A 25,629-nucleotide genomic window follows, 5' to 3' on the forward strand; every position below is an offset into this window, starting at 1 on the left:
ACTAAGAGATGGAAGCAACCTAAGTGCCCCTCAACTGACAAGTGGTTAACAAAAATGTGGTATATTTACACAATGGAGTTCTAGTCAGCAATAAAGAGGGATGAAATAATGAAATTTGCAGGTAACTAGATGGATCTAGAAACTCTTATACTGAGTGAAGTTAACACAGACTCAGAAAAACAAATGACATATATTCTCCCACATATGTGGCTCCTAGCACAAAATCCTTCTAAATTCCAGGTCCTTTTAATAAGATGATGCTATACAATAGCCCCTTCTGCATGAAATAACTACCATATCACAACTTCCACTGAGCCTGATCGCTAAACATAGTCACAATTGAGCTTGTTGACTGTTGTGCCCATTCATTAAAGAAGTGCCAAGTAGGGTCACTGGACCCTCACCTAGTATCGAGCCACTCTTCCCAGACAACTAGTCCAGCCTTGGAAGACAAAAGAAAAATGAGGAAGAACCCAATAGAGGGATGCTTTTGGAAGCCCTTGTCAAGAAACTCCAATGGACTCTCATATGAACATTTGAAAATTACCCTGTTCTGACTTTTTTCTAGTTCCCTGTCTAGAGCTTGTAATGCTAATTACTCTTGCCTTTACTTCTCCTTCACATCTCCTATTCATGAATCAAGGACTTTCTTTTCTGGTTAGAGACAAGAGTTATGCAATGTAGGAGTCTTTTAGATAGGCCAACTGAAGGGGTACTCCAATTGCCTCACCCTGCATCCCTGTTCAGCATGAAAGAAAGAGCAGTCTGTGTCCCTACTCCCTATTGGCAATTTGGGTAACCCCTTCAGAGGATGGTGTGATAAGAATAGGAGGTAGGAATTGGCTAGGCAGTTAGGGTAAAAAGATCCCAAGAAAAGTAGCCAGTTTCTTGGCTAAAAGTCAAAATGTCCTTGAGCCTCTTAGCAACATACTCTGTTCCAAAGGCCAAAAATGTCAAAAGTATTTGGAAGCTTTTATCTAATCCCTAAACGATTTTTGGGTTACCTCTTCAGAGCGGAGAATGTGAGAGTAGTAAAAAGCCCCATTAAAAAAGAAACTAAGAAAGAAGGAAAGAGTACATGAAGTTGCCAGAAAAAACATAAATAATTTAAAATGGAAGGTCTTCAAGTAAGACTGGTATGTGCATGATAGACAGCTGGCCTGGAGAACAGACGGCAAAGACAGTGTAGTGGGACTTTTTCAGACAGTATGTTCTAAAGGCTTGAGCTGGCCTAGCAGCTAGGGAGGCTGGAGAAGAAAGGAAGGATACAGAACCATGCAGAAAAAACAAGTACGCTTTATTCTTCCACAAAAGACATACTAATGTTTGCCAGGCATGGGCTGTCCTCTGTGGCCATCACTCTCCTCAGCATGATCCAGATGAGGAGCTAGAAACACCAGTTCCAGGGGATCTGATGCCTTCTTCTGACCTCCGTGGGGACTGCATGACATGGGCGCACTTACACACATGCAGGCAATACACTCATACACATAAAATAAAAATAATGAGTAAAATTTAAAAAGCAGGATGTGGGCAACTTAAAGAAAAGTATTAGTTAAAGGGCACAAGGATATGTGTAAACCACAGGGGTTATTCCCGAGTGCCATTCTAGAAAGATACTGAGTACTGGATTGATAACTCGGTTGGTAAAGTGCTTGTAAGGACTGGGTTTGATCCTCAGAATCCACATTTTTTTTTAAAAAAAAAGCCAGCTATGGTGGTACACATCATAATTCCAGCACTGGGGAGGTGCAGACTGCCAGATCCTTGGGGCTCAATAGCCATCTAGCCTAGCCTAGTTGGTGAGTATCTTATTAGTTCAAGGCTAATAAGATAGCCTACATCAAAAAAAGGTGGACAGTGCTTGAGGAATGACACCTGAGGTTGTCCTTTGGCCTCTACATGTATGCACATACATGAGTACACAAACACACATGCACTCTCACGTAAACATGCACACACATATATACACACAAAATGAAAAGAAGATATACAGAAGAGCCTGGGTAAACCTGGGACCAGAAGCCAGGTTCAGGGGCTCCCAGTGTGAGGCTGTCTCTACCCCATCCTTGAGAGTTGCCATCAGGAGAGAGAGAGCTTTACAAAAATCTGCCTGGAGGTCCAGAGTGGCTTTCATACCCCTGAGCCCAATACACAATAAAAAAAATTTGAATCTGTAAAAGTACAACTCATTCATTATTCTAATTAGTGTCTACCTACTACCAGCTGCTGCTTGGTGTGGATGCCTGGAGTCCTCTCCATGTGGCTTTCAACAAAGAATCACGGCCCCTCCTGTAGCCTGGGATGGGAAAGCAGGCCCAGCAGGCAGAGCAGGGCTACTAAGGACAAAGGACGGGCTGGGGTGGTCTGCAAAGGTACCATTCCTGGTCCTACAATCTCCTCTGCATCCTTCCTGTTTCCAGATAGGGATGAACTTTTTCGCTAAGCAGGTAACAGTCAGTCATTAGGACTGATCTCCACCATCTATAGTGCCAGCAAGTCCTCCAAACAGACCACTTCTTCTACAGAACACTAAAAAAGAAAAGAATCAGCTCCCTGGAAAGCCCCTTCTCCATCCAACTAAGCAGGTAACAGTCAGTCATTAGGACTGATCTCCACCATCTACAGTGCCAGCAAGTCCTCCAAACAGACCACTTCTTCTACGGAACACTAAAAAAGAAAAGAATCAGCTCCCTGGAAAGCCCCTTCTCCATCCACTCATTCCTGTTACTATGCATGTGAGAGTAGGGCTGGGGAACAAAGACAGCTGTGAAGACATGTGTGACCAGGATGGTAAGAATTCATTTTTCTATCCCGTGACCCTGGGCTTGACTGTGACTTATTTTAGGTATTAGCAAAAACAGTATTTAACAGAAGCTTGGAAAGAGCTTGTATATTGGGGTCTACTCATTTTGGGGGTCTTTTTTTTCTTAATCAACTAGAAGACTGCAGCCACATGACTATAGTTGAACCCAGACCAAACTCACAAACAAATACCACGGTGGGTGTTTGAAGCCACTGAGCTTGGAGACAGTTTGTCGTTCAGCAGTTGATAACTGACACAAGCATGCTCCAGACTCAGCCTCAGGTTCTATCACCAGCCCACAAACTTCCCTCTCATCCTATGCCCAGATGGTAACACTCTTTGCAGACAAAATCAATGTGTTTCACTTATTCACATATCAGTTCCTCCTTCCTTTGTTCCAACCAGCACTCTGGGAGCACCAGGGATGGGCAAGATGCTAAACTCTAAAATCTCCCCAACTCCTCCAAGGCAAAGATGCTCTGAGCCCACAGTGAGCCTCAAATGTGGAAATTAAATTCTATTTCTAGGTAACTACAGTCATTCCTCAATAACTGTGGGGGTGGATGTAGGACACCCCTTTACACACATACCCAGATACCACATTCCATGGATGCTCAAGTCCCTTACACAAAATGGGGCGGTATTTGTAAAGAACCTATACACATACCCCTCCTTACTTCAGATCACCTTACTTCAGATCATTCCTATGCTACCTAATACGATGTTATGTTATATAAATAGCTATTCCACTGTGTTGTATTGTTTGGGGAATAATAACAAGAAGCCTGCACATGTTTAGCATTGCAATGTTCTAAAAATATTTTTGATCCAAGGTTAGTTGAGTCTATCTATATTAGCTCTTTGCTACTGTGACAGATACCTGAGAAAAGAAGTTTAAAAGAGGAAAGATTTATTTTGGCTCACGGTTTCACATTATTTAGTCCATGGTCAGCTGTGAGCCTGTGGTGAGGCAGAGCATCATGGGCCAAGAATATGGATAGGAGCAAAGTAGATCACTTCAGAGAAGCCAGAAAGCTGAGAGAGACAGATAGATGGGAAGGGGCCAGAGACAAGGTACCCTTCAAAGACATGTCCTCAGTGACCTACTTCTCCAACCACGCCCCACATCCTAAGATTCCCTAACCCCCCAATAATGCCATCAATAAGACAAAGATTGCATCAATGGTCCAGCCTTTAACAAACGAACCTTCAGGTAATACTTCAGACTCATGGATATAGGACCTACAGATACAGAGGACTGTGTGAGCAACAATGGGTTAGGGGTGTTGTTGATACCCTGTAACCTGCTGTCTTCCATATGCAGTAAAAGAAGAAAGAGCTTGGAAGCACTGAGCCCTTCCTGTTCACAAGCTCCTAGAGCACCACTAGCAGGTCACTGTGAGTGTAGCATGGCAGCAAATGGCCTGTCATGGGCTTAGCCAGATGCATACCTGCATGTCTGATATCTATAGTATTTCTGGTCAGCTGCCTTAGCCTGTAGACAGAATGGGTAGTTCTGTATACAGAATCTGCTGGATTCAGGGCACCAGTACCACAGGGACACAGATGGCACCATCCTCGAAATTCCTGATAGACTAGTGCTGTCTAGTCTATAAATCACAGCAAAATGATCAACCCCATTTTTTCAGACAAAGCTGAGGGGTGAAATGATGTCCCCCAGGTCACACAGCTGTCCAATTTGAGCCTTTGGGTCTTTAGTGGAGTGTTACTTATGAGCCAAGATTTGACTGCAGGGAATTCATCTTGCAAGAGTGGACAGGTCTAGACAACAAAGATACAAGGTTTTTATAAGGCTGCAATAGGACTCAAAGTCCGGGGGTTTCTGAACAGCCTTTCTGAAGGTGTCAGGGTTTGGTCTGAGTTGGAAAAACGAATGTGATTCAGATGAACAGAGGGGAAAGCAGGTGATTATGGGGGCGGGGGGCTTACAGTAGTAAAAGAAGCAGAGGGGAGGCCACTGGGGGTGAGTATAGACAGCTGCCCTGGTTAGCTTTTATTGTCAACTTGACACAACGCATTATTTGGAAAGAGGAAACCTCAGTTGAAGAATTTCCTCAGATTAGCCTGTGGCCACATCTATGAGAGATTGCCTTGGTTGATGATTGATACGGGAGGGTCCACCCCACTGTGGGCAGCAACATCCCCAGGCAAGTGGGCCTGAGATGTGTAAGAAAGCTAGCTGTGCATGAGCCAGTGAGCAAGCTAGAGAGCAAGCCAGCAAGCAATGTTCCTACATGGTTTCTGCTTCAAGCTCTTGCCTTGAGTTTCTGCCCTGACTCCCCTCTGTGAAAGACTGTGACCTGGGAAGTGTATGCCAAATAAAGCCTTTTCTCTTCAGGTTGCTTTTGGTCAGAGTGTTTTATCACAGTTACAGAAAGCAAACCAGAACAACAGTCAAAATGAGGCACCCATTTGGAGGGTGGAAAGAAGCTTAGACACAGGTGGGAACAGCGAGCTTCTCAAGGAGCACAGAAAAAACCTATACTAGGGAATACCCAGTACAGTCAAATCCTATAGAAAATTCTAAGCTAGAAAATCCACTAAGTCATCTGCCTTGTATACTCATCACTGCCCCTGCCCATACGGATAACAGTCTATTTCACACTCATCAAGGGTGAAATTATGATGATGATTGATGACGACGACAATGATGATGATGATGATGATGATGATGACAGTATCAGGCAGACTCTCTAGTACACTACACCCAATTATTCTAAGCATGCTTTACATGTGTGATCCGCTCAGTGCAGGTGGCGCTCCATATCAGTGGGTTCCATATCCATCAACTCAACCAAATGCAGATTAAAATATTAGGAGAAGAGAGTTCTATCTATAGTAAGCATGTACAGACTCTTTTCCCTTGTCCCTACACAATGCAGCATAACAACTATTTGTTTACCGCTGACATTATATTAGCTATAGTATCTGGGAGGAAGTGTGACATGACAGCACTTTACACAAGAACTTGAGCAGCCACAGATTCCATCTTTTTTTTTTTTTTTTTTAAGGCAAGGTCTTAAACACACAAAAGCCTAGGAAGGTTTTGACTTGCAATCCTCCTTCCTCAGTTTCCTAAGTAGCTGGATTACAGGTCTTCATCATTCGGCATCGCTCTATTTTTACTTTTTTGAAGCAAAGTTGTAACATATAATGAACTATTTTAAAATAGATTTCAGCACACACACTGTTCTCCTTTCATTTCTGTTGCTGTGATAGGAGGAAAGGGCATATTTGGCTTGCGGTTCCAGGTCACAGTCCATTGTTGAGGGGAAGTCAAAGCTGGAACTCCAGCAGTCATCACGTCACATCCACAGTCAAGAGAAAGATGACACATGCATGCTGCCTGCTTGCTTGTGTTACTACTCTGCCAGCCCATCCCACGAAATGGGACTGCCCACAATATGCTAGCTCTTCCTACCTTGGTTAACGATCAAGACAATCCCCTACAGACATGCCCACAGGTCAATCTGATCTAGATAATTCATCATTAAGACTCTCTTTGCAGATAATTCTAGGTTGTGCCCAGCTGACAGTTAAAACTGTCACACATACACACACCCAAGAAGGTGAAGAGAGATACGCAGTGCCTGTCTGGGATTAGTCTGTGCTTCCAACCAGCAGGCTACCCTGTATCTCTGTGGCCAGCTGATGCAGAGGAAAATGAACTCTCCAGCAGCAATTCTATCTTTACCTGAGTTCATAGCCCTCTAAGTTCTAACTTTCACCAGGGAAGTCCCTAGGTGAAAGTTAGAACTTACAGCATTACAGGATAATACATTTGCTTAACATTTACTATGGCCCCCACCCAACCCCAGCTGCTGGAGTCTGCCCAGGCCTTCTATTCAGGATACAGGCCTTGAGTCAGGCTCTCGGCCCCTGAGGAGGCCACTGCTTCCTCCATAGGTCTAAATATAGAAAGAACAATCCAAAGAGAAAGGGCTTCACATAGCCTGTGCTTCTTTCTTCTCCTACCCGGCATGTTCCAATGCCATTTTAGTGACCGAACCCCCTCCCTATTCACACTTTAAATGAGGAGTTTTACAAGGAACCCCTAAGATATGCAAAACATAATAGTTCCACCTGACACTCTACCTGCTGGACCTAACCTGCACTGTACCCCAAGGCTATGTACAGGGATCCCGACTCTCCTCCCCAAGGAAGCCCAAAGGCTGCTCAGAGCAGACAGGAAGCTCCTGCCCTACAACCTAGGTGGCGTGTGCTCTCCAAATCCCTGCCTTCCTGAGTCTAATGTCTATCTCCAGTGTGGTTAGACCTTGGCTACAAAGCAGGCAGCAAGATCAACTCTAGGCCACACTGTGGTGTCTGAAGTTCTCCACTGGAAACCGGTTGTCAGGCATGCTCACCCCTTCACCTCAGGTCCCCCTCAGAACAGGGCCCTATTCTATACACAAAGACAAAGGAATCCAGGAAAGCTGTGTGTTTAAGGCCTAATGATCAGTAAGAAGCAGACCCCTCTAGCGCCTATGACACCTGACAGCTAAGTCCATATTCCTGCCCTCTGGAGACTTCACAGCCATGCTCCCAAGCCTCAACTTCAGGACCTTTGTGCTCATAGGCAATACATGCCATATCTGGCAGGTCATGTGACTCATGCACTTTAACCTATTAAACAAGCCTAGAACCTATCCCACATGTGTAAGGAATCAGAAGCTGGGGTCCTGATAATCACATCCTAGTATGATGACCTACTGCCACTCTAGCACAAGATATAGCAGGGAGGGAGGCCCAGGGACATCCTAGACCTCGGTCCCTCCCCCTCAAAAGTGAAAGCCAGGAGCCCTAGACAAGCAGCAGTGAGCCTGGGCAGAACTTACTGTGTAGAGCTCATTGGTCACCTTCAGCAGCTCCTCGTGCATCTGCAGGCCAATCTCCTTGCTCTGGAACATGGAAGAACAAATGTCAGCACACAGAAATGAAAAATGTAGGCTAGGGATGGAGCTCGGCTGATAGACTGCTTGCCTAGCATGCATGAGGGCCTGCATTCAGTCCCCAGCACCATATAAAACCGTATGTTGATGCATGCCTGTCATCTCTGCACACAGGAGGTGGAAGCAAGAAGATCAGAAGTTCAAGGTCATCTTCAGCTACATAGGGAATTTGAGGCCAGCCTGGGCTACTTGAGACCCTGTCTGAGAAGAGAAAGGAAAGGAAAGGAGAGAGGAGGGGAAGAGAGGAGAGGAGAGGGGTGGGGAGGGGGGGAGATGTAGGGAGAGGAAGAGGTGAGGGGAGAGGAGAAAAGAGGAGAGAAGAGAAACGCTTGAGGAGATGGTAAAACAAATTGCCCTATTTGATTATTACATATCGCATACATATATATAATTATTATACCATACCACATATAATGTATAAACATTAGCTTTAAAAGTTTTAATGTCAGAGGGATAAAAGTTTTCTGGCTGGGTTTACCAATTTCTTTTTCACACAGAAAGAGTGGGAATGTGGAGAGGGGTACAGCAATCAACAAAAACCTCACTGATCTAGGTAAATGAAAGGATACTCAGTGAACCCAACCAACCAGACCCATTTCCTATTTTCTGAGCAATCAGTATACGCCTGCATTTCCCCTGTGCATCCCCACCCCAGGTTTAACCAAGCACTGCTGATTCTCTGGCTTACTTCTGTGGCCCTCCCTCAGTTCTAGACCTACTAACACCTTGACATCCAAGATCCAGTTTTTAGGTATTTATTTTTATGATCTAACTTTTGTGACAGATGATAGATACACATGGTTCAAGAAACTCCAACAGCCAGCAAGGTTTAAAAAAAAAAGAGTAAGAGTAAGGCTTCCAGGTTTCCAGAACCCTACATAGAGGAACAATGAAGTTTCTTCTGTTCCCTTTCAGAGATGGCCTGAGCGTACATCTCTACATACCACATATTCTCTCCTAACACAAATGGGAACACACAACACACACCTTCACGGCTTGCTTTTTTCATTTGATCTAAGAGATTTTTCCACCATAGCCCAGATGACTTTTGCACTCCCCTTCTTTCTGGAAGCTGCTTGGGATTCCATACACCTGGTGCAGCATCATTACTTTAACCCTCCATAGGGATGGACATTGGGCAAGTCCACTGTCTTATTTCAGACATGATGCAGCAAGGAGCATTTCTGTACACCATCCTAGCAGCTCTGCTGAGAGGAACCCTGCCCTCAAACTCCTCCAGCCTTGCTGTCTAAGTTCCCATTCTAGCTGGCTCCCCTATCCAGCCCTGACATCTACTCTTACCCTTTAGTGACCAGCACCATGTCACCATCTCCATGGGCCTCTCTCCTGGGCTTCATCCAATGTGATCATGAGCGCAAGCTCAAGGTCTCTAGTCATTGTAAAACAATGATCTGGATGTCCCCTTGTCACACCAAATTCAAATTATCCAAAGGTACACTCCTCAGCCCCTGGACTCTGAACTATGGGATAATACCTTCCTGGGACATCAACCTGAAACTTTGGAGTTATCTTGGAAATTTTTTGTCATTTTTTTCCTCCTCAAGTCAATCTATCACTGTGCCCTGCCTTCACACTGTCTAATCCTTTGTACTCTGTAGCAGGAATTAGGAGCTCCCTTCCCATCACCTGCCCCATTCTTCCTACTTCTTAGCAGAGCTGTGCATTTGGTCTACATACATTCCCTGCCATTTCTTCATCTCACCCCAGCTCTACATTGTGGGTCATTCTTTGTGTTGATACAGTCTGGGGTGATTTAATGAGACAGAAAAGAAAGACTTGCATAATGGACAAGAAGATTTTAGTCCTTCTACTGAGTGTAAGCAAAAGTCCACATAGCCCCAGTTGGTACTGTAGGCATCTAGAGACCAACCAAAAGAAAACGCTGCCTTAGGTCAGAACAAAAAGAACCTGGCTCATTTCGTTAACACCTGAGCAAAAACTGATCTAAAACTTCAGAGTTTGTCTTCCACCTTCATCTTCTTTACTGTTTAAGCCACACTAAGCTGAGTTCTTGTTACTTGTAGCCAAAGCATCTTAAGGGACACAGCTCATCTTCTACCCCCCAGATCCTAGACCAAGACATCCTCACTGTAGACCCAGGGCTCAAAGTCCCTGGTGCTATCTCTTTGAGCTAGCTGCCCATCCTGCACATCCATGCCAGTGGGATTTCCAAGAAATGCATTCCATTCTGTCTCTCCAAGTCACGCTTATTGTCTACAGGATCAAGTCCCACCTCCTTCACTTGATGATGGAAGCTTTACATGATAGGCAAAGACTGCTTACGTAATTGAGCCACGGAGATGTGTGCTGGAGGTGAGACTTCAAGCCATTTCCTCCCTTGGCAGCCCAGCTTCCTCATCTGTAAGATGAGTGCTGCTTGCTGTCTGGTCTGCACTTACAAGGGGAGGTGCCATGATCTAGCTTGCTCACTTGTTTCTTCCTTTATCAGTGACTTTCCCTATGGGAATGTAAGCCCAGGAAAGCAAAGCAACTTTCTCTCTGGTAGCAGATGCTCAACTATCCCAGGTAGGCATGCTTCAGACACACAGCCCTGAACCAAGACAGTGCCATCAGGGATAACGTATTAGTTACTTTTCTGTTACTATTATACAACACTGTGACTAAGGAAACTTATAGGAAGAACAGTTTCAGTTTATGGTTCCTGGTTCCAGGTTCCAGAGGAATGAGTTCATCATGGCGGGGAAGCATGGTGGCAAGAGGTGGCCTGAGCAGAAAGAGGAGCACTCCCATCTTCAAGCAAGCACAGGAAACCAAGAGCAACTGGAAAATCCACGCTTAAGAGCTCTCAAAGCCTACCCCCAGTGACACACTTCCTCCAGCAAGGCCACTCCTCCTAAAACCTCACAAAACAGTGCCACCTTCAGGGGACAAAATGTCCAAATACTTGGAGCCTATGAGGGACTTTCTCATTCAAATCACTACAGATGGCCTCCAAAAGGAAAATGCAGCACCCATTCTGAGTATGGCTCTATCCAGACTGATCAGTGTGGGGCAGAGGCCTAACTTTCCTGTCTCAACTTAGACATGTTAGAAGGGTATTCCATCCTACATCTCACCACAGAGTAGCCTAAGGAACACTCTCTAACCATCCCCTAGATGCAAAATTCAGACATCTCAGGGTCTGCTTCCCAATACCCACCTGCCACACCTCATCTCCCCATTTCTGCAGCCCTGCTGCAAGTCCTGTTGCACAGAGGGTGATCACTACATTGCATTACCCAATGCATCCATGACTGGAAGGCATGAATGAATGGACACTTCCTTTAAGTCTTGTACACATTTGTAAACATGGTATAATGTGATGGGCATTGTGAAGTCCCTGGGAGGATGAAAACAGGCAACAGCCAAAGCAATACCCGGCACTGAATGGGGCACAAAGTGCATGACAAGTTGTACTGCAGGCCGAATCAACAATACCCATGCAGTGCCAGCAACAGGGATAGGAAGTTCTATAGTGATGAGACTACAGAGCTGAATCTTTGGTTAACTTCCTGTAAGAATCTTCCAGTTTGGCAGGGTGGAGGTTTACATGATTCTAATGCAGGAGGCAGAAAGGCCCAGGAAAGGGTGCAGGATGAAGTAACACAAGAAGAAATGATGATGAAGTCAGAGAGTGTACTCTACAGCCTGTTCACCTTGTGTGAATGGCCAGAGACAGCACCTCAAGTGCAGGGAGAGTGAGGGGCGTGGCCTGGATAAAGAGAATGTGGAAAGACTTGTTTGCTAAAAGCAATAAACTGTAGAAGGAGGCTGAGCCACATCATGATGGAGGCTGACAGAGTGCTCACTTCCTTCAGAGCAGACCTGGGAGCCACTAAAGGCTTTTGAGTGGGAGAATAGTATGCTCAGGGTCAGGCCTCAGGAAGAGGAACTCAGGGACACAGTATGGACTGATGGGGTGGGACTGGAGACCTGTTCCTGTATTTTCTCAGGGGAACTGGAGGCCATCAGACCTGCTGAGTCCCTGCTCATCAACCCCTCAGTACCTCATGGAGCAGCCACAGAGTTGGCTTGGCAGCAGTCACTCCACAGAGCAGCCCTCAAGGTCTTTATTGTTGTTTTTATGGTTGGAATTAGTTTGGAAGGGAAATAGTCTCAGGTACAGTTCTAAATACTACTGAGAAACACAAACCAAACATTCCACCAGGAGCAGGAGGCCATAACCAAGATGATCTTCAACCACACCCAGCCCTTGGGGACTGGAGTGGCAACATACGGGCCCTTGCTGTCCACATTTTTTGCATTATTCTCATGCTTGCAAAGTGTTGGGTAGAAAGCACTTCCTTTATGCACAGGAAGTGTGTGGATCATTAAAGTAACAAGGCTGGGCCAAAAAGGATCCAAGTGTCCCACAGTCTTGCCTTTCTGACAGACTGACCAGTAAAATTAGGTTAATCAGTCACAAGAGTGGGGAGCCATGACTACAGGAGCCCCTGCTCCTTTCACCCCAACTTCTAATCCCAGTTGGACTCCTTAGAGGAACAAACTCTTTGTTACCGACCCTGTCAGCACATGGTAGGGTGTTTAGCAGCCTCCCTGCCTCTTCCCACTGGCTTTTGGTAGCATTTCCTACTTTTGGCCCCAAGTTGTGATGACCAAAATTATTTCTAGATATTGCAGAATGTCATCAGAGGGAAAAAAACATCCCTCAGTGAAATACTGCTTTAGGCAAAGCCTCCAAGCCACAGCTTCTCTGACCTACAGACCAGTTTTGTTTGGTTTTTTGGTGCTTCCAGAAAATCAGAACACTTTCACAGCATTTAACAATCAAGATATTTCCCTTGTGAGCTCCAATTTTCTTTTCTTTTTAAAAGAAAATTTTTATTTATTTTTATTTTATGTGTATGAGTGTTATACACCCGTGTTGTGCAGTGCCCCTGGAGGACAGAAGAGGGTGTCAGATTCCCTGGAACTGGAGTTACAAACGATTCTTACCTATCATGTGGGTGCTGGGATTCGAACCCAGGTCCTCTGCAAGAGCAGCCTGTGCTCTTAACCACTGAACCATCTCTCCAGCCCCCTGAGTTCCAAATTTCAACTGTTCTGAAGACTCTAGATGGCTGTTTTGACTGAGAATGAGCCCATATTGGCTCCAAGTATTGGACATTTTGTCCCCAGTTGGTAGCACTGTTTTGGGAGGTTTTAGGTGGTTTGGCATTGCTAGAGGAAGCATATCACTTAAGGCAGGCTTTGAGAGGTTTTAAGTCTTGTCAGATTTCCAATTGCTCTCTGCTTCCTGTGTCTGTTTGAAGATGTGATTGCTTGGCTTTCTGCTCCAGTCACCTACTTCCGCCATGCCTACTCACCATGATGGACTCTAGCCCTCTGGAACCATAAGCTAAATAAACTCCTCCTTCTATAAATTGCTTTGGTCAGTGTTTTATCACAGCAACAGAAAAGTAATTAATACAGCCCAGCATCCCGAGCCCTGTGTCAACATAGGGCTCTCCAGCTGCCCATGGGTCCCATGCCTCCCTTCACCAAGCCATGATCTCCACCTTTCCCACAGAGGTATTTCAGTTTATGATCCAGAAACCAGGAGTCATTCTGGAAGGAGTGGCCATCTGTACCCCCTGGTATTCAGAAAGATGACTACTACAGATCTTTTTACACTAACAAAAAGCCCTCTAAGTTTGACTAGTCAAGAAAATAAGAATCTCTGACCTTGACGGAACCTCAATTTTCTAGTTTTCCTGGTGAAATAAGACCACCCCTAGGAAGACTGATTCACCTTAAATCATGCTAAAGAGAAAGATGAAATACCTAGTGTGTTAATGAGATGTGAACTCTTTCTGCCTGTCCCTTAGTGCAGTGCTTCTGGACTGGGCCATAGCATATGGCTCTCTGTAAGTCTGCCTGTTTTTCTCTATTTCTTCTAACCATGATGTTTTCTTCAACATTTTGGGTTCCTTTACTTTCCCTACCCCCATTTATATTCCATTGGAGTCAGAAATGATGGAGAAACATTAGGTCCTGGGTGTTCCTTCAATGATGGTCACCCTCTAATTGCCCCCCCCATATGATGCAACCTCAGCCACAAGCCCCTCCCCTAAGGGAGAAGTATAAAAACCCTGAGTCTTTAGGGGAGACTCTCCTCTGGACCCACATGGGGAGGTGCCCTCTGAGGTTTATTCTCTGCCTAATAAACCTGTTTGTTCTTTTGAGGTCAGTTCCTTCTCTCTTCCTTCATCTCCTTTCCCTCTTTCTGTTTTCTTACAAAACAGATCTGCTGAGTCAGGACATCTGAGGTGGCTTTCAGCAAGCACCCTTCCTGTATCAGGTATGTGTGACCTACAGCCTGTGGGTCACATGCACCCCAGATTGGTATGAATGCAGCCCTACACAAAACTTTAAACTTGCTTAAACATTATGAGGGGCTTTTTTGTTGTTGTTATTGTTTGGTTTCTTTGTAATTTTTTTTTCCTGTAACTCAACTACACAGTTCTTCTGGAGCATGATCTTTGTATGCAGCCACGTTGTGTGGCAATGTCTAAAGGTTGGACACACCCAGCAGGAGTTTCTGAAGTATATGAATACTAAACCCATAGCTCTGCAGTGGACACCACAATCCATGTGGATTCACAGAGCCCTGAGTCCATCTTGGGTCTGTGGTATCTCCTCCTGTTCCTATTTATCTTTGAGTCCACTCATACACACATGGAATATCTAGAAGAGACCAGCCTCTACCAGACACTGAAGACACAGAGCTGACCAGGAGGCCCTTGCTCTCAAGCACCATTTAGCAGCACAGCAGCATTTAGGGAACATCTTCCATTTGCTTAATACCACCCAGAGTCACTGCCATACATTGCCTGATCTAAACCTTTACAGTAAGTACCACTATCATTCTCATTTGACAGATGAGGGAGAGCTAGAGGGCTGAGGAACTCACATGAGATTGTACAACTACAAAATGGCAGATCCAGGACTCAGTTTTTGGTTGGTCTGACTTATAGCCAGCATTCAGTGACCTATCCTTATCTGCTTCCTTGGGGTGCAGAGTAGCATGCAGACTCACAGATGAAAAGAAGCCATTGAAAAGCTTCAGTGGACATGAGTCCAGGCCACAGGCAGGTACAAAGGAGGCCTCAGGACACTGCCTACCTGCCCAGTGCTCCTCCTTACCATCTGCCTCCCCAGCCCGAGGCCCCCTCACAGGCAAGTCTACTCCTTTTCACCCTACCTTCCCTGTGAGGGACATCGGCCTAATGACCACCTCTTGCCTGTCCCTCTTTCTTTTACTAAGAAAACAGGAGATGTGGGTGGGACTGGTCCTTGCCTGGCCACACACAACATGGTCCACCACATGTGGGCTGGATCTGACAGAGTGACCCAGGGATTTGTTTCAGGGATTGTATCACAGAGAGATGTTACCCAGGCTGAGCCAAGAAGCTTCTTACCTAGGAGCATTTCCTATGACCACAAAGACTTGCATACAAAAGGAGCTCTATAAATGTCCTCAGCTTTGCTCACGGATGCACAGAAGCAATGTACAGTCAGAAAGAAGTAAAAGGTGACCAATTCTGATCCCTATTTCTTTGTCAAAACAAGCAAACATTACCATGGACCCAGCCAACAAAGTGTCTCTTGATATGATACAGTTCCTGAATGAAATTCCTTTGCCATGAAAATCTTGCTGTGTATGACTTTATTTAGTTTTCAATGCAGAGCTAATTATGCTTTTGAACTTTTAAAAACCTTATTATAGGGGGAACTGAAGAAATGGCTCAGCAGTTAGGGACACTGGCCATTCTTGCAGAGAACATTGGTTTGGTTCCCAGCACCCACATGGCAGCTAACACCTGTCCGTAACTCCAGTTCCAGGGGATCCAACACCCTCTTCTGGCCTCCATGGGAATTACATGATATGGGTATACTTGCATGTAGGAAAAACACTCATATACATAAAATAAAAATAAATAAATCAAAACAAACAAAAATCCTTATTATAGGGTTGAGACGTAGCTCAGTGGTAGAATGGGTACTTCTATGAACAGCCCCTAGGTTCAGTCCACACACAGAAAGTAAAACCTAAAACAACAAAAGAGCTCTCTTAATATAGACCCTAGGATTTTATGAGGTATATTTGAAAACTTCTGTTTGCAAAGAGTCTATCCATATCCACATCAAACTAACTCAAAGATGGGTCATTTCCAACACTAATATCATGCTTTATGTCTCCTACTATCAGGGTGTTCATCCCCTCCCAAACTCATGTTGAGATTTAATCCTCAAAGTCATATGGTAATAACATTGGAGGCAGTTAGAATGAGTGAAGGTCATGAGGTGGGGCTCCCATAGTGTGGTTAGTGGCTTTATAAGAGAAGAGAGATCCCAGGTAGCACTGCCTGCTCTATCTCACCATGTGATCCTTGCACAACCCTGGAACTCTGCAGATTCCCCACACCAGCAAGAAAGCCTCCATTAGTTGTGACTCCTCAACTTTGCACTTCCTGACCTTCAGAACTATGAGCTAAGCAAACCTTAATTCTTTATAAATTACCCAGGTCTTTGGTATTCAGTCATATCAACAGAAAGCAGACTAAGACAATATCTAAAAAATAATGCCAATTATACTGAGGTTATCCAGACCCAGAAAGACTACCATTGCATGTTCTTTCTCATATGTGGATCCTAGCATTGAATCTTTTGTTTTGTGTTTAATCTGTAGAATATGTAGAAGCCAGGAAACTAGAAACAGGTGACTGGATGTGGGTGGATGCCTTAAGGGAGGGGGAGAAGGGGATAGTAAAATACAGGTAAAATGAAAGTAGAGAGAGGAACACTGGAGGTAGAAAGTTTCAAATGTGGCAGGGGCTAAGGGATGGGGAAATGAGGTTTTGGCAGAAAGCTTAGCCAAAATGAAGGGTGTATAAAAAAGCTACATGGAAATCTATGATCTTCCAGCCCAATGAAAACTTCAGTTCCAGGGGATAGTAGAACACAAGAGTCATGAAAGGAAATGGAGGGAGGGGTTGGTTAAATGAAGATAGGAGAATCATGGCAAGGAGAAGGTGGGGGTGGGTTAGTCAGAACTAGTGATATATGAAGAAGTTTGTAAGCCAATATGTAGATAGATATATAGAAGAGAGATGATAGATGAAGATAGATATAGATAGATTGATAGATAGATATGATAGATAGATAGATGATAGATAGATAGATAGATATGATATGATATGATATGATATGATATGATAAATGATAGATGATAGATAGATATGATAGATGATAGATTGATATGATATGATATAGATAGATGATAGATAGATAGATTGATAGTGAGATAGATAGATGATAGATAGATATGATAGATAGATGATAGTAGATAGACAGATGATAGATAGATAATAAATAGATAGATATGATAGATGATAGATAGATAGATAGATTGATTGATATGATATGATATAGATAGATGATAGATATGATAGATGGTAGATAGATAGATAGATGATAGATAGATATGATATGATAGATGATAGTAGATAGATAGATGATAGATAGATAGATAATAAATAGATAGATGATAGATAGATAGATAGATATGATATGATATAATAGTAGATAGATAGATGATAGAGAGATAGAGAGATAGATGATAGATAGATAGAGAAATAGATAGATATGATAGATGGTAGATAGATAGATGATAGATAGATAGATAGATAGATAGATATGATATGATATGATATGACAGACAGACAGACAGACAGATAGATAGAAGTACCTTGCATGGGTGGACAATGTTGCTTTCAGAAAACAAAGCATATTAGATTAAAATCTCAGTGCCAGGCATGGGATACCTCCCTATGAGTGGTCAGGGAGGCCCCAGAGGTACCCAAAACAATACATACTATTGCCATTGCTCTTGTCTGCCCACCATATTTAGATGGTCGGATCCTATTGCTTAAGACACCACTCACTTTGGATGTAGGACATGTCAGGTACTGATCAGGAAACTCCTCACTGGCTAGCTTACATAGTACCAGAAGGTAGAAAAAATGTATATGTAAATACATATATATATATGTATATATAATACATCCATGGTCATGCCCAGCACTGGACTCTATGTGCTGCAATATTGATCTACTAGTAAGATCTATCCATTGGTGCAATAGTGTTATGATGGTTATGGGGGCAATCAACTGCATTCTGATTGGAAATGTATGAGGCCTGCTCCCTAAGAGGGGTTTCATGCCTGGTACTGTAAGCTTCGTCAAAAGCCCATGACTAGGGAGGTCACAGGCCCTAAGGGAGAACTTACTGTTGTTGTTTTGCTAAATGGTCATGCTGTCAAACTGCATTCTAAATATTCATGTTTAGACCCATAGATTCGTGCTAGTCTCAACTTTGGTCAGAGAAGCTTCTTTTTGCAGTAAGTAATGGTTAAAACATAGAGTCATAAGTGGCCAAAATACAGAGTATAAATAATTGAGTGCTCAGCTGAGGAAGGGTTATTATATCAAACTCCCACCATCCAAGTTCAGGGAAGTTCATGAAAGAGGGGGCAGAAAGAATGTAAGAATGGCTGATAGGGAGGAAAGCTGTAAAATGTAGACTTCTGGGCATGACATGGTTGCTGCACACATCAAATCATAGCAGCAGGGGTTACATGCACAAAACCTGCAGAAGATTGAGCCAGTCAAAATTCCAGCATAGATGGGAAGGGGCCCCAAGGGCTCCACCCTGTCAGAGGAGCTCCTGGTTGATTGCTGAAAGAGGAAGAATCACTTTCCTCTGAGGCCATGGCCTCTGATAGGCTGCTTTGCCTCAGTGGACAGCCACACATTCATGCACATATGGGTAACACTAATTGTGCTCAGAGGGTTATTAATAACAACAAAAAGAATTCTCAATAAATTGTTTACTTTTAAGAAATGAGTTTTTCTGTATGAAACAGTGTATTTTAAAATGAAATGGAGATCTTTTTTAAAGGCTAGAACCTCATTTAATTTTATGTCTTAAAGGGTTTATACTGAGTTCAATATTGTATAACTGTATTAATTCAACTGTGAACCTAAAAATTTACAGACAATTTTGAAGGAGATGCATCTTTGCTCTGGAAATAGTTATTGAATGTGTTAATGCTGTAATGAAATCCTTCTTCTAATCATGTGGTCATTAAATAAATAATTTTTTTAAAAAGAGGACATGAAGTTGGAAGTGAGGGGGGCAGGGGGCTCTAGGGGGAGTTACAGTGAGGTAGTGGTGGATGGATATGATCAATAAACACTGTAAAAATGTATGCAACTTTCAAAGAATAAAAACAGTATTTTTAAAAGAAATTAAAAATAATACTGTCTTAAAATGTTTGGTTGGGGGTTGATGAGATGGCTCAGCAAATAAAGATGCTTGCTGCCAAGCCTGACGATCTGAGTTCAATTCCTGTAACCCACAGAGTAGAAGGAAAGAACCAACTCCCAATCTCCACATGTGTGAAGGTATACATATGCGTGCGCACACACACACACACACACACACACACACACACAAATAAACACACACAACCAATCAATCTAAAATTTTATAAATGCTGTGTTAAATGACAAGACTTCTCCCTTCATTCCTCAAAAGAGACGGCTCTAAATAGAGCTTTAGAAGACTCATAGATAGGGATGCTAGTTAATTCTTAGTTATCTTTGTGGGGAACCCCCCCCCCAGTCTCATCAAGCCCTGACACAGCCGGGCCTATTTCTGTTTCTGTTTTCTCAGAGTTTCTCAGTTTTCAACTCTCTCAGTCTTAAACTGTGACACATACTTCTACTGTTTTGTTTTGTTTTTCATACTCTGGCTTGCTTGTCCATGGAGTCACAAACTTAAGATCCACAGGTGCTCCATATTCAGATACCTGATGTATCTGAGCATTGGGCAGTGCCAAACTACTGTGTTGTTATATACAAAGCAAAGACTCAAAGACATATCCCAGAAGAAGTGGGCCTTTCCCACCTGTCCTGGAAAGTCAGTGTACTCCTGAACACAGCAACTCCAACCACTAAACAGCCAACTCCTCCTACTAGACATGTCTTAAGCCACCAATAGCGAGGTTCTGTGTGCTGCTGCCCCTTGCCTCCACACCTCCTCCTCAGCTCGGTCCTACCCACCTTGCACCCTGATCTTCGCTATTCTTCCTCTCCCTCCCATCTGTGTTTCTTTCCCTGCTCCTGGGCATCCTTTCTGTTTCTTCCTTTCTCAGAGCAAACATGTCTCCCACTGCCACAACTTCCAATGGTTTCATCCCCTGACTTTTGCAAGAGGCTGGAATATAGATTTCAGTCCCAAACTCTTCGTCCTGTTGTTGGCAGGAGTGGGACATCACACTGTAAGGAAGCAGGAAGGCCTTGGCTATGCTTGGCAGTGGTGAATCACTAATGCCCATCCAGGAGCCCGGTGGTGTGTTTAGGCAGTGAGCCTGGCCCTGTGCCCAGCCTCTTCCTCCACAGTGGCTCTCGGTGTCTCCTGGGGACATTTTTGACACTCAAAGATTCAACTCTGTTCAGGGTTCTACAAAATACTGAGAGGGTTTCTTGGAGTGACACTGTCATAGTTCAAATGTGCAAACCCCACAGGCTCATGTGGTTGGTAGTAGCACTGTTTTGGAAGGTCCTGAAACTCTGAGGAGGTGGAACTTTGCTGGTGGAAGTGGGTCACTAGGGGCAGGTCTTGAGGTTTTATAGCCTAGCTCGACTTCCTGTCATCTCTACCTCCTGAGGGTAGATACAATAAAACCAGTTGCCTCACACTCCTGCCACAGTGCCTTCCCCACCATGATAGTCTTTATCCCTTCTTAAACTGTGAGCCAAAATAAACCCTTCCTCTCTAAGTTGCTTCTTGGTAGGTATTTGTTTACAGCAACAAGAAAGTAAATAACATAGCTATGAATAAGTGACACAGGGTAGAAGTTTCTGGAGTTCAACTACTACTAGTATTAATCACAATACTTACTATCATCATTCATAATAATGCTTAGTGCTGTTACTACTCATGGTACGTATCATTATAGATAATGACAATAATAGTTACTGTTTGGGGGTCATGTGGCATATGCTGAGCGCCATATGCTAACTGCTTTCTTGGATGATACCTGTGTGAGTCACCATCAGCCATTTGTGGAGACACTGCTACTAACACCACTCTGAAGATTAGGACATAGAGGCTCGGTAAAGGGACAAATTTGCCCGCGGTCACAGCGCTAATAAATGTGCTATTCTCAGACATTCCACTCTACTGCCTCTACAGGAAAGTCTTTTTTTGTTTGTTTGAAACATTTAAAAGTAATTCTCACATATGGATACCCCTCTGCCTTGTTCTAGAAAGCACACTTATATATGCAAGGCTGAAGATCATTATAAATGTCAGATAATATCCAGTCTTCAGTGCCATCTTGCAGAATCTGCTGTCATCAGCAACTAAATCCCAATCCCACCCCTGGCTTCCTCAGTGGATGGGGATGGTATGGAATGCTGGAGCCACATCTTTGTGGGTCCAGAACATATCAGGAGGAATTTTTCCTTACTATGTCCTGATTCTGGCAGACCATTTTCCTTTTTCTTTTCCTTTCCTTTCCTCTCCTCTTCTTTCCTTTCTTTTCCTTTCCTTTTTTCTCAGGCTAAAATATCTTACAGATAACAAAACTGATATCTGAGGGTGGGAAGATCCTGCCTGTCCAGGAAGAATGCAACACCAACTTCCTAGAAAACACGATCTACAAGAACCTTCAGCTCCTCACTTCTGCACCATCTTTAAGATGCTGATGACTATTGTTAGGCTTCTTTGTTCTTTTCAAAACACTCTTGATAATTTTTTAACACTAAGTCACTGATCTTTTAACTCCCTCATCGTTTTATCACATGATCTTCTGTTTTGCTTGCATTGTTTATGGATTGGGGAAGAATAAGGATTGTACTGGTATTCCAAAAATATCTTTACCCATGTGTTTACCAATCTATCCACCACCTTTCAAGCCATTCACTCACCCATCCACCCATCTACATATCCACCCATTCACACATCTACCCATCTGTCCATCCATCCATCCATTCATCGGCCCATCAACCTCTCATCTACCCACTCTTCCCTCCTTCTCTTCCATTCTTATATCAACTTCCCTTACCCAGGCCCCAATAACTTTCTACCACTGCTGTGCATAATTCATAACAACATGTCACTGTTCTCCCTCAGCCCACCACCATTGTTTTTAAAGATATCAAATGCTCCTGTCAAATTAGTCATCCTTCAACCTGTCTCTGAGAACTTCATTTATGAAGTAGAATCTTTGAATGAAGTGAATGAAAACTCACTCAAGAACCTTCAATGGCTCTCTAATGTCTAGAAAACATAACCCATCCTCTTAGTCTGACACTCACCAACCACCTTTCCTGATTTTCACCCTTACTTTCAACTCTCCAATATCTAATCCATGTAGAGAAGCTGAGGACTTGCTACCCAAATTTAATAATTATTAAGATTTTTGCCATTTTTCCTTGAAAGCATTTTTCCTTTAGGAAGCAGAATGTTATAGAGACAGTTGAAGTATCCTTGGGCCCTTCCTCCTCCCTCACCTCTCAATGATTGTCCTATGGCTGCTGTGTGTTCTTTCACAGTTCACATTTGCCTGGCTTTATTCCAGATAGGAATGTAAAAATGTGAACAACACAAACTTTTCATCTGGGCTCTACATTTTCTAAAAATATCACTCTATGTTTGAGGGAGGCAGTTGAGATAGAATCTCTCTATGTAGCCCAGTCTGGCATCAAACTCAAAACCCTCCTGCCCCTACCTCTCAAGTGCTGGGATTATAGGCCTGTACCACAATGCAAGGGGTGGGGGTAGGGGCTGGGGCAAGGAGGACTATACCCTTCCCTTTTTTCCTCTTTTAACATCACCTGATGTTGGGGGCCCCTGCTGTGAAGTAGAAGCCCCTTCACGTCCGGACAGCTCACGCAGCTCGGAATCATGTGCTGAGACTCCTTTCAGCAGAGTACCTGGCATCCTTCTTGACTCCTTTTGAAGTGCCCGCCACAAATGCTCTAAACATAAACATGGCCTCTGGCTCCAGGAATACCATGCCTTCCTGTGTGATTTTTCAGGTAGTCAGCAGTCTGGCAGAAACCCACTTCCATATGTAAATAGAATGCCTCACAAAGTATCTATCAGCCAAAGCTTTTACCTCTACCCCCGTGGTATAAATATCCCAGTCTTTCTCTCAATATCAGAGAGCTGGGTCGCAGAGAGCTGGATCAATAGAGAGCTGGACAGCAAGGAGCTGGAGCAGAGACACTTAATAAAGCTGTAACACAGACTAAGCCGAGTCTTGAGTCTTGTGTCTTACTACCGGCGACCCAGCCTCCCCAGGGGACGCATTCCTCCGTCACCGACTTACGGACACCCTAGCTTTCGCCGTCCTCATACTCTTGCCACGTGATTCAGTGGCCAGTGGACCTCACATCCTGAGGAAAGTACATGGGTGAAATAAGGATGAATTAAGGGCGGGATTCGGCTGGACAACGCTCCGGCAGCAGAGACTTTCAGCACCGGAGCTGCGGACAGAGACCCGAAGCGGTGGAGAAGCCTGCCGTGCCATTCTGGGAGTGCGCCCAGCGGGCGCGCTCACCTATAACCTTTTCAAGTTTTAGCCAAATTGATACTTAGAGATTAGTGCTTTCATTTCAACCGTTTCATAGTGCTCTAGTGTGTGGCTATGCATAGCACACTTCACCATTGCCTTAATGGTGGTCATTTAGGTTATTTCTCTTTGTTATAAACATCTCTGCAAAGTTTCCTGGAATTTCTAAGTTGAGTCTGTATTTCTTCCTCCATTGTTACTAGATAGTGCCTTATCCTTCTCTGAAAGGGATGGACCAGTTTTCATTACTATGGCAATCCATGGTGTTTCACGTTCTTGTTAGTGCTGAGGAATGCTTCATCTACTGGATATCAGGTTGTATATCAACTTTCTTCTGATTACCAGTAAGCATGAACATCTTTTCTTACTTTTTTTGGGGGGGGATCTTTTCAAGACAGGGTCTCCCTGTAGCCCCAGCTGGCCTGGTGCTCATTATGTAGACCAGGCTGACTTTGAACTCACAGAGATCCACCTGCCTCTGCCTCCCGAGTGCTGGTATTAAAGGTATGCACCACCACACCCAGCATTGAATTTTCATTTTCTGTGACCTGCGCATTTGTACCTCATATCCATATTCCTAGTAGGCTGTTTGCTTTTTCTTATCTATTTGTAGGAGCTAATTTTATATTCTGTTTATTAACATTTTATTTTTTAAATTATGTGTATGTGTATGTGCATGTGTGTGCAGGTGCCCTTAGAGAGGCATTGGGTCCCTCTGGAGCTGTAGTTGTAGGTGGTTGGTTGTAAGCCACCTGTTGTTGCTGCTGGAAATTGAACTCTGGTTGGCCCTCTGGAAGAGCAGTACACGCTCTTAACCATTGAGCCATCTCTCCAGCCTGGGTATTAAATTTTTATTAATTCTGTGAAGAATAAATATCTTTTCTTTGTCTCAAATATGTTTTGTCCACCAATTTATCTATGTATGTTTACTGTTGTATGGAAAATTTTTAAATTATATAATGGAATCTACTCATATTTTTCCTTTATGGAGTATTAATTGTAAAAGTGCTTTATTTAGGGGAATGTAAAGCTGGCTCAGCAATAAAGAATACATGCTGTTCTTGTAGAGGACCCAAGTTCAGTTCCAGCACCCACAATCATCAGCTCCAGGGGTTCCAACACCCTCTTTTGGACTCCACGGGCACTGCATATACGTGCACATACCCACACACAGACATACATGCACATATAATTAAAAAGTAAAAAAATAACAAATCTTTTTAAATGCTTTATTTAAGCAGCCTTTTCTTAGTCCAAGATTTTAACTATAGTATCTAATTTTTTTTCTGATAAAGTTTTGCTATTTGCCTTTAGCATCCTAATTTATCTGAATATTTATTTTCCATATAACATGTACAAATATATGTACATGTGTATGATTTGTAGTGTATATGTAGAATTGGCTTCTATATAATAAGAGGACAAAGAACCAGTTGAATCTGCCTATTGGCTAAATGTTACCCATTCCCTCTCCTTTGTAACATGCTACTGCCATGTACCAAGTTCCCCTGCATGGAAAGCTCTGCTTCTAAACTCTATCCTGTCCTGTTTATCACTTTTCTAACCATGTTCTACAACTGCTGTGTTACTGACTATAAATTTAGGGGGAATCTTGAAATTTGGTAAGTTCAATGCTCAACAAATACACACACACACATACACACACACACACACACACAGCCTTATAAACATAAATGTCTTACTATGGCACAATAAAGTTAGAAACTAAAACAAGAATAAAGCTTTAAAAATATTTGAAACTGGGAAGAAAGTACACAATTTTGAATAATTCATGAGCAAAGAAGAAATTACAATGGGAACTATGAAATATTTATAAGAGAATGGCAATGACAATGCCATATATCAAAACTTCTGGGATACAGCTAATTTGTAGCATCAATGGCATTAATTTTCAATTATTCTTGTTTTCTAGTGCATGCATTTAAATGGCACTTCCTAATTGGATAGAGCTGGCACACAGGAACATTATTAATTCCTGCATATCAATCTCATAAGCAGCCGTGCTGCTGAACTCTACAGCAGGAATACGATTCGCTCGAGGTACTGGTAAACAAGCTGCGCAGGCAGTGGGGTTTCTACATGTTCCTGATTTGCTGAGGGTTTTGTCCTGAATGGTAAAAAGTTAGGAGCATGCCTTTAGAAGTCAAGGATCCTGGTTA

At 43.4% G+C, this 25,629-nt stretch overlaps 1 protein-coding gene across 4 annotated transcripts in view; it reads right to left on the minus strand.

Annotated features, from left to right (window-relative positions):
- Srgap3 (SLIT-ROBO Rho GTPase activating protein 3) overlaps positions 1–25,629 on the minus strand; it is a 266,271-nt gene that overhangs the window by 86,107 nt on the left and 154,535 nt on the right. For all 4 annotated transcript variants that reach the window (XM_008854812.3, XM_008854814.3, XM_008854813.3 and 1 more), the window contains exon 4: positions 7,666–7,728. In XM_008854812.3, coding sequence (XP_008853034.1) covers positions 7,666–7,728 — 63 coding nt within the window. The remainder of the gene's footprint in view (positions 1–7,665; positions 7,729–25,629) is intronic.

This window comes from Nannospalax galili, unplaced genomic scaffold (genome assembly GCF_000622305.1).
Source record: "Nannospalax galili isolate Female #2095 unplaced genomic scaffold, S.galili_v1.0 scaffold406, whole genome shotgun sequence".
In the NCBI taxonomy this organism is placed as follows: Eukaryota; Metazoa; Chordata; class Mammalia; order Rodentia; family Spalacidae; genus Nannospalax; species Nannospalax galili.